The sequence below is a fragment of the Diadema antillarum genome, unplaced genomic scaffold, assembly GCF_040938485.1.
Source record: "Diadema antillarum isolate AM-2024a unplaced genomic scaffold, OU_Dant_1.0 seq00000446_RagTag, whole genome shotgun sequence".
Classification (NCBI taxonomy): Eukaryota; Metazoa; Echinodermata; class Echinoidea; order Diadematoida; family Diadematidae; genus Diadema; species Diadema antillarum.
In genome coordinates this window covers 205,623-217,867 of record NW_027271420.1, presented here as the reverse complement: position 1 = coordinate 217,867, position 12,245 = coordinate 205,623, and the positions used below count along the sequence as shown (strand labels likewise).

The following is a 12,245-nucleotide window of genomic DNA, read 5'->3' as shown; positions in this document are numbered from 1 at the left end:
CAGCTGGGCTAGCCATGTCCATACAGAGTTATCCATAACAACCCTTTGAGTAAAGATGAACAGTAACATGCTAGTCAATGACTGGTAGAAACAGTCAGGACGAGTTCCTGATTGTGTGCATAGCGGTCTGCTTGACTCCTTTACGCTTCTCTTATCAATCTTGCAAGCAAATTACACTTTTCAAAGATCTCTAAAGTTTGCTGTTCGAGACTGGTCTGACTAACCTGTGTGAGTGAACTGGAAGATGTCAGGACCTCCCTGGTAGATGGGTGTGGCCACGCCCGTCTGCAGAATGCTGTACTCCTGAATGACACCATTTGTGAGACCAGGCACCTGCCATGTGATGCGGATGCTGTCTGAGCTGATCGCCATGGGTACGGGATCAAAGAGGTTCTCAGGGGCTGCCTGAAGAGTAGCAGCTACCACCTGAAGGAATAAAGCAATTGAACAGGTTAGATAAGGGGATGCAAAGTAATTGACAGGCACACATGTCTTATTTAAATACTGATCTAGTAACCTTCGGTAACCTCATGTACAGAGCAGTCTGGGAAAAAATGCCAGTACAATACTAATGGAAATACCTCGGGCATACTTTTCTTATTTTGAAAGCAAACAAGGAAGTACGAAGATAACAAAAGAAATTGGCTTTATCTCCATTTTGGATTCTCAATGAATAGCTGTATTGCTGTCAAATACTTTCTCTGTTCTAATAATCTCTCATGCTCTTGTCTGTTTTGGAGGGGGTGGAATCTGAATATAATGTCACATTCCTGTTTGAATTATCTGTATCACTAAAAAAGCAGTCTTTCAAAAAAGATCAAATGATTGTGTATATGCTGGTGATTTCAGTTTGACAGTCAGTAAAGAGTCATGTTTTTCTGCATATTTTGCTAATGTATCAAATATCATAAAGTTGTTTGAAGGGGTTGAGAGCTTATTCCAAGATGAAAAGGTCCAGTCCTCCTAAAGGGCTTCAAAAACAACAGTTACATATTATTTTCATTCAAGTTATTTTTTACATAGCCATCAAGGAAGAAATTGAATAGTCATTTGCAAGCAATCAGAGTACAAGTCCCCGTGCCCTCCCACCAACAGGGCTGTGTGTGAAAGATGTTCTTACTGGCTGGCTGAAGGCACATCCAACCCTAGTGCAAGCCCCCAGGGTATAGGTGTAGTGCTGGTAGGGCTGGATGCCTGTGCTGTCACTGTGGGTTGTGTCTGTTCCACGGTAGATCTCAATATCTCCTCGGGTCAAGGTGTATGTCACAATTATCCCTTTTCATGAGAGAAAGGAACATGCCAAATCAGCTTTATGGAGATTCTGAACATGCTTTCAACAATAATGGTATTTGGCAAGAAATCTTGAATGTGACCAACTACACAATGATGATCAGTGAACTCTCCAGAGAGAAAAAGTTCATTACACAAACTGAGAAAATTCTTGATAAAAGTAGTACACAGAAAACAGTTCAGCAATTCTTCACAGTTCCTACTAAATCACATTATACTAAAAGTCATGGAATGGTAATATGTATATAGAGGATGGAAAGTTTCAATTCAACTGCTTGAAAGAGTTGTTGCGATAATTATGAAGTGAGACAAAAAAAACACCACTTTATGAGACCAATTCACTGAATTCATTCATTAATTTCTTGACAGATAAAGTGACCTCCACAGAGAGCAGAAAGCATGTGGCTTCAAGTGCTTTGGATTGCAGCTAGACTGGTGCCTTACCATTGGGCTGTAGTGGAGGCTCCCAAGTCAGCTCTATGGTGTCCAGTACGCCCATAGCCACTGACCAGACAGGGGTACGCACCCCAGCTGGTATGTCCTCGTCAGTGGTGGCATTTGAAAGACCACTGTTGGAACTGCCTGCAGCGTTGAAAGCTGATACCAGGTACTCGTAGCGGGTGTATGGTGACAAGCCTTGATCTGTGGGGTAGGGATGAGAATTTAATGATTGATTCAGTAATCATTCACAGACCATTTTCACTGGTGCCATCTGATGGTCAACACCCAATTTGCTCATGGTGTCAAAACTGTGGAATGTAGTCCAAGTGAATGATGAGGAATTTGAATATGCATTAGAATTAAAGCTAATTAAAGTTTGGCACTTGTTCTAACAATGCACGGGTGAAGATCATCTCCACCTGCACGCAACTACAATCTTTCTCAGAAAGCACTAAGTGCTGTATATCAACATTTGGCTCCATGAGGAAAAAAATAACAACAAATCTCATTTTATCTTTCGATGTCTTCAGAAGTATGAAATGCAAGCCTTTAGGAGAAAAAAAGTAGAAACATAGCAAGGATTTGAGATGACCAGCAACAAAAATATCATCACTGTAGTAATTCCTTTCTATCACACTGAAAATTTAGGACTTATCAAAGTTTGTTAAAATATATTCAAGCAAGTGCAGGCACGTTCTACATACAAACAGAAATTTATCAATCAGCATGGGATACATCTGTACCAGTCCTGAGCTCCAAATCTAACTGGGTATAAACAATAATGCAGACCAACCATGTATTTGCGAAGCATACACTGTACACTCTTTGGCGAGCACTCACCAAGGTATGTGTATACATTTGGTCCCGATGTGTGCAGAGAGACCAGGGCTGATGGACAGAGGGCCTCTCCACTGCCCGATGGCCCCGCCCCTCCTGGAGTGGTCACAACATACATGGAATCCACCGAGTGACAGGTGTGGGTGTTGGTATCAAAGTCACATCTGATCAACAAAACAGAGAGGTGGCGGTTGATTGTCAATAATAGGCTGAACCATTATATCATGTATTAAATATATGAGGTTATTTCTACCACAATATCACCATCAGCATCATAATAATCAAATCACTTGTAACTTTTAATCTTCGATGAACATAAATTACAAAAACCAGTAATTGATGTATTGAAACTACCATTCATCCATTAGAATCCTTAAAATCTTTATCCTCGCTACCATATTATTGTTGTCATCTTAATCACAATCATCTCTACTTTCATCTTGGTGGTCATCTGACCATCAGGGTTTCACAAAAGGGTTCAGCAAAAGAAAAGTCTCAAAAATTCAAAACTTCAGTTCATGGGTAGATTGAGAAACTGTAATCTGTGATGCCCCAAGAAATCAGCTGGGAATGAAAGGATTAACAAAAGGACTATAAAAATATAAGCATTAACAACACTGATGATTAATCTGTATTGGGCCACCACTGTCCTCCTGAACAATTACATTCTCCACCTTAGCATGCAACACAAAGTGGTTGTAGTACTTCTGCATCTATAGCAGGGGATCATTAAAGTCATACAGGTAATTAACAAATGCTAAATGACTTTGGCAATGCCTAACCTGTCACAGTATGCTGACACTGCTAAACTGATTGGGCAGACCGTCCCTATCCCACAATTGCCCTGTGCTGCAGAGCTGCGATCTGCACACACTCTAGAACCAGGGTTGTAGCCAACTGTGTTGCAGCAGGCCTGTGAGGGTGCTATTCGCTGTGCACCACAGCACTGGTCATTGGCTGTTTGCTTGGCACTGGGCGACTCATAGAGGTAAGTCTGAAAGAATGGGGAAAACATGAAAAGATCACTTAAAACGTTTAACCATTCTTTTCTTCCAGTTGATCAAATCATGATAAGAGTACAATATCATATCATTAAAGTAAAATAAACAAAAGCCTACGTTTTCATGATCACACCATTTCCGAAGAGGAAGCAACACAATTAATAAATACCTAACAACATCAGATACTTCTCAGTTTCCAATATGTCTTTTCTGATTCATGTATACACAGTCAGAGGAATAGTAACACACATATATTTAATGTACATTTCACGAAATACAAAATTTTCCTAAATTGGCAAAGGAAATAGAAAGCAAACAAGATTTTAGAAAAAGTGAGAGAATGCATAAAATACAATGGATAATTTCAAGGTTTCTCCAACAGCTATAAATAAATTCCAACTTAGACCAACTAACCTCTGCAACTCCACTTTCACTGGTGCAACACAGCGCTATTGAAGAGTTGACATATTCTGTCCCACAGCAGACATTGCCCCCTAGAGCATCATAAGCCAGGCCTAAGTCTCCCTCTGAACAGCAAATCTGAGCTGCGGGAACTATTCTGTCTCCACAGCACTGACCGTTCATGGCATCAGCAAATTGACCTGCATAAGACAAAAATGAGGGAAAAGTCAGCAAACAAATAAAGCAAAAGGCATAGGTATCTCACATTCTATCACTAATGAAAAGGATGACAAATAACATGTTTCACAATTCCCTGCAATCAAGATAGTTGGTCTACAGCCAGACAAATTTGCAAACTTGTTTGAACTCCCAGAGGAAACAATACATCATAGGGAAATATTTTGAAGGTATGATTAGAGTACATGGAAAAACTATCGTCTACTGTCTCCCACAAGTTAATGAATAAATTGACTACAATGCTTACATGCTTCAGTCACTGGAGGGACATACAAGTTTACATTATTACCCTTTACAACCTAGGAATGTGTAAGACTGCATGAAATGAATGTGAATTATACCCTGACTCTAGACTCTAGACATGAAAAATTGCACTGTTATATTCTTATGTTGTCTAAGACAGAACAAGGAGTTCTTTCCCATACAAACTGATAAGCATGCAAAAATATTTCATTTCTTCAGTTCAAATCATAAGAATAGGTTGTTTCCATTTCAGTTTCAGGTAAATTTGAACAGCATTTACCTACATGTATTCTACAGAAAACTGCACAGTTACTAAATGTTGCAGATGGGAGTGAGTGCTGATAATGAAATAAATCTACATAAAGCGCAGAGAGACAAAAAAAAAATCTTGACTTAAAATGGAAAAAAAAAGTTATGTATGCAATCGAACATATTAAACTGAAAGAGCTTCAAATAAAATATAACACTCAGTTTGCATGAAATGTTAACCATAAATAATAGTACAATGTGCTGCCACCTAAATGTAATAATGCACAAACACAAACAGCACAGATTTACACTGACAGCCACCACAGATGAGAAGGGAGAGACAACAATAATACATAATGACAGTGAAGTGGGGCAGATAACCCCATGACCCTGAGATAAACACTACAGAAGCAGGAAAAGCTGAGAACAGGGCAGGAACTTTGCAGAGTTTGAATTCAACATATTGAAGTGAGTTAATTGCAAATCATCACATTGAATGAGTATTTGTGCTTTTCTAAATCCAGAAACTGGACACAGTTGTTTAAAAAACAAAACAAAACACTGTTTTTGCCAGTAAGCAAGGACTCTGGTGACTTCTCAAGACAGGCTGGCCTCTACAGACGTACTGGCAAGTCTCACTTTCAAGCAGTGGTGCAAGGACAGTCTGTGAAAGGCAAATTAGAATCTCCCTGAGAAGTCACCAGAAGAAGCAAACCAACAAAACATTGCTACCAAACAAATAAGTGAGTCCAGTATTAGCATTTAGAAAGCACAAATAATTTAAATTTAACAGTTAGTGTCTTCTGGTTCTCACCTGAAAACATACTAATCATGAGACTGACGTGAAAAGACAAGAGAAGTGAGTTTGTTATAAAAAGGACACACCCAAAGACAACCATGTGGAGTGAGGAGGTGGGAGGCATGGCTAACAACAAGACAGGTGCTCAGAAATGTTGTTATGTCAAAATGAGAACACTAGCATCATAATCACAACATGAGCTGCCACTGCCTACGGTGATGTGCATGCATACGTGTATATGTTTGTAGAATTATTCTGTAAGTAAACTAATAATAATAATAACTGATAATACAAACATACATCTGTATATCAATACAAAATATGAAAAAGAAAATGTCCTTGATCTTATGGTCACTGACACTGTTGCTATATTTTTTTATATTGTTGCTGTTTGAGTTGGTGGGGATAGCAGTGATGGAAGCTGAAATTTGAGAAATATTTGGCTGTAAACCCTTTACAATGTAATCTGCTGCAATGACACTCAAAACATCAGCAACAGCACTAGGAGTATGTGTGCTTTTGAGACTCTGTGCTATCTTTCTGCCCAAAACAGAATATGCATACAATGTACATACACAGCTGTCACATCACTAGCATAGCACCACTAAGAGTAGCACAAGAGCATAGATTCCACCAAGTTTGCACAGATTCACAACATAGATCTCAAATAGCAACACAGGCTGTATTTTACCTTGCACTATGCTCCCTGTGGAGAGATACAATGATTAGAAAAGAAAGAAATTAACTGTGGATAGGGAGAAAGACAAAGTGCAGCTACCATGACCCTCAAGTTCGATGGAGAGTGTGTTAGCATGACCCCCAAGTTCTACAAAGAGTGCAAGTATGTGGATTAATGATAATATAAAATGGCAAGATGACCCAGAATGGTGTTAGAGTTGACAGGTTTGGTTGTCATTTCCATTTACCCTCATATGGAAGGAAGACATTCTGGCAGCACAGCCCCTGACTTCTGTCATAAAATTCTCCTGGAGAATGAAAGGTTGTTAGTCAGTTCAGTACACCTGTGTACATATTAGTATCAAGATGTCTACATACAATGGTCCTTCGTCTGCTGTAAAACTAACTATCATTCAAGCCCAAATCTTACCATTGCAAAATATCAGACTACACAAACCACAAACAATGACCAAATTTCATGTCAGCCATTCTTGTCACTAATCAGCACCAAATTTAACTTACATGACTTAATCAACCAATGTTTCTACAGAATCAATCATACAAGTACTACATGGGGACATATCTAATAACCAACTCACATCTTTCTAGCATTTTAAGCCTGTGCGTTGCTACAATTAAGTATCCATTTCGACAAATTACACTCACACCGTATCACAAGTAGAATGCACAACATACCATTAAGAATTGCTTACATAGTATCTCCTTCAGGTGAACAGCACACATAGAGAGTTGTAATGCCTTAAACTTCATTCAAGCAATTTACATGAAATGATGCACTTTACATTTACTATCTTTTATTATAAAATGGGCTTTAGAATCTCTGCAATCTGATTGGTCAATTGACATGTATTGGTTTTTACCGATACACACTGAGCCATGCATCCGGTAAAATCGCTGCGCTCGTGGGTTTAAACAGTTCCAAATTTAAACTCGCGCATCCAAGTCAGTGATCCACTCTGTCCTGTGCATCATTTGCATACTGTATTTTTGACAGTCTTACCTGCACAGCATATTTGAGGTCCACGGGAATCATAGGGCACTCCAGCGCAGCATGCATCCCCTGCTCCAATGGCCACACGATTCTCGTCCGGGTCAGGGCAGCAGATCTGACCAGGGAGCACTCGCACATACTGGTCATTACAACACTGGTAGTTGACCACCTGGGTGTGGAACTGACCACCACAGCAGACAAAGGGCACGGAGGAGTTTGCTGGGGATGGGAGGTAATTGGTATCACAACACTGGTAGCCGGGCTGGTAGTCGTGCAGAACACCTCCACAGCACTCCTATTGGCAAATATAAAGAGGGGAATGGGAAGAATTGCATCACCTGCAATACAAGGTTTCCCTTATCTACAAATCATCGTGGCAACAAGACAGAGAAATATTCAATGGGATGGACACAGTGACTCATTACCCAGCGGATATTGAATGTGCAGTCATGGCATGGCATTTACATCCAAGTTAGATACAAAATTGTCTGTTCTGTACTACAGGATTAACACAAACAATTAACACAAAATTAATGTCAAATCAGATTATAGCTTTCAAAGCCAATTAAGTAAATGATAACTTTAAAGATTGCTATCCCATAGTCCATATTGCCACACCATATTAACACTGGGAGAGTTTGCATAGTCATAACAACTGTACACCAAAGAAACTGCCACTGTCATATTCAATCACTGAAGTTTACCATTTACTCTTCAGAATCATGGATTTTACAGTCAAACTTCCACTTGATAAATGCTACCTCATAAAAAAACAAAAAAAAAACCATGGAAACATTTTGGCATGTTACAGGGATCACCTCTGCATGATGCAGGATTAAAACTTCATAACTTCAACAAAAACCAACAATGAAAGCTGGACTGGCATTTTCTGTGTACAAAGTTGTGTATGTCTCACCTGTGAACCTGAGTAACACTGTCCTCCACACACATTCTCTGATCGTCGGCACTCCAAGAAGCCACAGCTGGGCTGCCCTGCCTCAACAGAATCTCTCACTCTGTCACACAAGCATAATACATACTAAGATGACAAACTGGACTGTAACAACAAGAAAATTACATTACAAAGACAATACACCTGGGCCCCATTTCATAAAAGATGTTAGGATGGCAAGTCTTGCTAGAATAGCAACTTCACGTAGCAACAGCCAATCAGAAAGTTGGATTTTTGTAGTTACCATGACATTTGCACTCCAGCAAGAGTTGATCATATTCTAACATCTCTCTATGAAATGGGACCCTGGTATGCCTGAATCAGAGTCTGACTGACATTAGATAACGGACAACTGGAGTGTTTCAGATGATACTCCGTTTTATGACCAGGAAGGTATAACAGTCAGTGATTTTTAACTGATAATATTACGATTGACTAACTGAGCTGAAAACACTTTACAGCAAGAAACAGAGAGAAGAGAGCGGGCAAGGGGAAGAAAGCAGTATTGAAGAGACACAGGGATAAAGAAGGTAAGAGTTATATAAGAGGACAATCTTCCTGGAAAAGATGCATTTCTACCATAGACAGAGTTATTGAAAAGAAAGAACAATTGCAGCTCTTCAGAGGGCTTATTTGTGCGTTGTTGTTTTTTTCCTTTTTCTTGCTTCTTTTTTTTATTTTGGCTGTTACTCTTCATGAATAAGACTGTATATTTGATCTGATTTTATGAAAACCAAGTGAAAAAAGAAGGAAGTTGCCCTGGATTTGAACCCATGTCATCTACTGCTATTCCACATCATCTACTACTATCCAACTTCACATACTGTTATATCACCTAAAGAAGAAGGTGATGTGGGTTGAAAGCCAAGGGTAGTTATTTATTTTTCCTTGGTGTTCACAATAGAACAGATCGAGAATACAATCTTATTCACGGAGAGTAACAACAACAAAAAGAAACATCTTTTGCAACAATCTCTCTGCAAACACAAATTCTCTTCAATTCCAGCTCTATTAGACACATATACAATGTGTATCTAGGCACAAGATGCTGACATATTAGTCACATCATTTACTGCAGAACTGCAAATTTAGTGTTTGAAGCTTGTTACGATACAAGTGCTAAGGTGTTGCTTACGTATTGGCACAAGGCTGATACTCGCGTCGCTGCACTTCGTAGCCAAGGATGATTCCATTCGGAGAAGCAGGAATGGCCCAGGAGATCTCCATGGCTCTGGGACCAAGTACTCGAAGATTGGGGGCAGACACGCCCGCCGGAGGAATTTCGAGTGTGGTTGCAACCGTGGCATTACTGAGCAAACAGGCATACACAGTGCATACCTCCACCTGGATAGGAAACAAAGAAAGACAATAACTGTAACATAATTTGTTCACACACAAAATGCATATCAATATTAGACTTGCACTGCTTCATATGAACACACACTTTAATACCACACATCATGAATATACCTCAATGGATTCACCAACAAAATTGAAGTAAAAAATTACAATTACAACGTAATAAAGAAGTCATCATTCATTACAGTGAGGAATCTAGGGTTCCACTGCATTAACATGTGTAATCTACTGTATGATTTTTATTACTAGCATTAACTAATATCATCTCTCATACTTGCTGATTGTACATCACACTGGTCTACACAATAATTCTGTATTACTTTTTCCTTCCAAGGCAAGCGAAGAGTGCATTTTTTTTTTATTTGGACTCTTAGATCAAGTACGACGATATAATTACTTTCTGCCTGTAATTTACATAACACATGTTTAGGCAACTTGAATGATAATGATGATGATGATGTAACAATAATAATGGTAACGATGATACTGAATATGATAATGATAACAGCAACATCATTTCACACTTAGGAACTGACCTGTATGGAGTAGATGGTATAAGGGGAGAGATTGGCCAGGATAAAAGATAGTTGAGACTGGTCCACAGTGCCACGGGCCACTCCATCCAGATAGATGCTGTACTGGGTGATGTCTCCATTGGGCTGTGATGGTTCAAGCCACATCACATTCACAGCAGACGGACTGAGTACACTAATGAGTGGGGCTGCAAAACCTTCTGGCGCTGTTGTGAGAGGAGGAGAGGCAATAAAGAATAGGGTTATGAAATGATGAGATACTCACTTCTACTGTTTTAGCACTCGTGGCACTTGCTAAATTTCAGGTCACCATAAATGTCACTATCAATACTTGTTTTCACTTTCTCATGTAGAATTTCTTCATGATAAGCTTATCCAACTTTGGATGCTTGTGACAAGTTCATCTACCAGGTCACTTAGAATGAGACATAATTTTTTGGCTCATCCAAAAGATTCACTGCTCCCCATTTTTTATTCTCTTTCTGACATACATGCAAAAAATCTAACAATGTGATGCCACGTACTATGACAGTTTGAAAAAGTCTTATTTAAATGGCATGATTCCAATAAATGATGTCTATGCAACATGGACACTGATACGGTAAATCAGATCATCACTGGTACTTAAGTCACATCAACATGATGGAAAAGACATGTTTATAGAGCAGATGGTAATTATCATCAAGTGAAGAGTATCCAAAATAACAATATCTTGACATTCAAAAAAAAAAAAAAATGGAAAGTCTGATTCAACTTCAAATAAGAAAATCACCATTCAACATCATTGATAGTACTCGTAAGAGCTTATCAATGATCTTCTTCTCTATGCATGGTTTTAAATAGTGGAGAGTCATTTCTTGTTGGTGCTTTGTCTGTTTTTATTATTCTGCATTCCTAAAAGGGGCAGGGAATTGGGCTGAAGCCCCCAAAGAAAATGTCTTACAATCTGGCATCATTTTCACTTTGTCTCCCTCTACAAATTACATTTGTTAAGATCGCAACTGCTGATCTGTAAAGTTGATCAGCAGTTGCGATCTTAACATATATAATTTGCATAGGGAGACAAAGTGAAGAAACTCGCACCTGAACCTTCAGCCCTCTGAATAATATCTTTCTTTCAATCTGACATAATGTTTAGTAAATCTTTCCCATCAGCACATATCAGTTTCTCACCTCCGTCTAGGGTCTGTGCCACAGCGGGCTGACTGGTGGCATTGAATGCTCCATTGTAAATGATGAGACGGAATGTATACTCCGTGTTGGGCATCAGGGCTTCAAGCAGTGCCCCTTGCACTCCAGGGTCATAGGTCAAGTCATACTGACCGATGGATGAACTGACCTGGACAAAGTAGTTCACCACTGCACCCTGAAGGTCCATTACAGCTAAAAATAAGTCACAAAATTGTAGAGATTATGGATCAAAGGCAAGAGTATCAGTAATAGTCTTCTTTCAAATACATTTTCTTTTCTTTTTTTAGGAAAAAGAAGCAATGGAGATGAAATGCACACATGCACACATGGTGTGGTGGGATCCAGTTCATCATAACTGATGTACATACACTGTATAAGCTGTGGAATCCCATTTTGATTGCTTAATTTTTCACTAGGGTTTAATTTTCACAAATTTCGATAATTACTATGTGGGACTGCGAATTTAACACACATAAATGTTGCCATGCACTGGGGTAATAGTGCACTTATGATAGCCACAGCATCAATTCACGAAAACAACATCTTGCGAAAATGTCTGTGACCTTCTCATTCGTGAAAATATCTGTACGTGAAAGTCAGCGATTGCAAGTGGTGTAAACATAATTCCTCACATTAATGGAAACATTCTCACATTAATGGAAACATTACAGATAAAAAAAGATTCTTTTTACAAATGATCTGAATTTCCAGTATGAATGATTTTTCTGCAAGACACTGTAGGAAGGGAAATGGACTCACAAGGTGTAGTCCAGTTCAGCATCACAGAGATATGGTCTACAGCCATAGCTGTGATGCTTCCCACTGCTCGTGGTTGACCGGCTAAGGTCGTGACCTCATCTGAGGGTTCAGAGGTCACAGAGCCGATGCTGTTGTAGGTGGTCACCCGGTAGATGTAAGTGGTGAAAGTTGTGAGGCCATAGTCCTGGAAGTCTGTCGTATCACCTGTGTTGACCAACTCCCAGAAATTCAAGCCTTGGATTGGACCTGGCATGACACAGAA

At 39.3% G+C, this 12,245-nt stretch overlaps 1 protein-coding gene across 1 annotated transcript in view; it reads right to left on the bottom strand.

Moving 5' to 3' along the window:
- Positions 1 to 12,245, bottom strand: part of LOC139732764 (usherin-like) — a 79,616-nt gene that overhangs the window by 11,511 nt on the left and 55,860 nt on the right. The window contains 13 exon segments of the mRNA XM_071643608.1: positions 225 to 426; positions 1,121 to 1,275; positions 1,735 to 1,932; positions 2,572 to 2,732; positions 3,351 to 3,562; positions 3,984 to 4,171; positions 6,426 to 6,485; positions 7,199 to 7,484; positions 8,106 to 8,199; positions 9,262 to 9,485; positions 10,037 to 10,239; positions 11,207 to 11,416; positions 11,984 to 12,229. Coding sequence (XP_071499709.1) covers positions 225 to 426; positions 1,121 to 1,275; positions 1,735 to 1,932; positions 2,572 to 2,732; positions 3,351 to 3,562; positions 3,984 to 4,171; positions 6,426 to 6,485; positions 7,199 to 7,484; positions 8,106 to 8,199; positions 9,262 to 9,485; positions 10,037 to 10,239; positions 11,207 to 11,416; positions 11,984 to 12,229 — 2,439 coding nt within the window.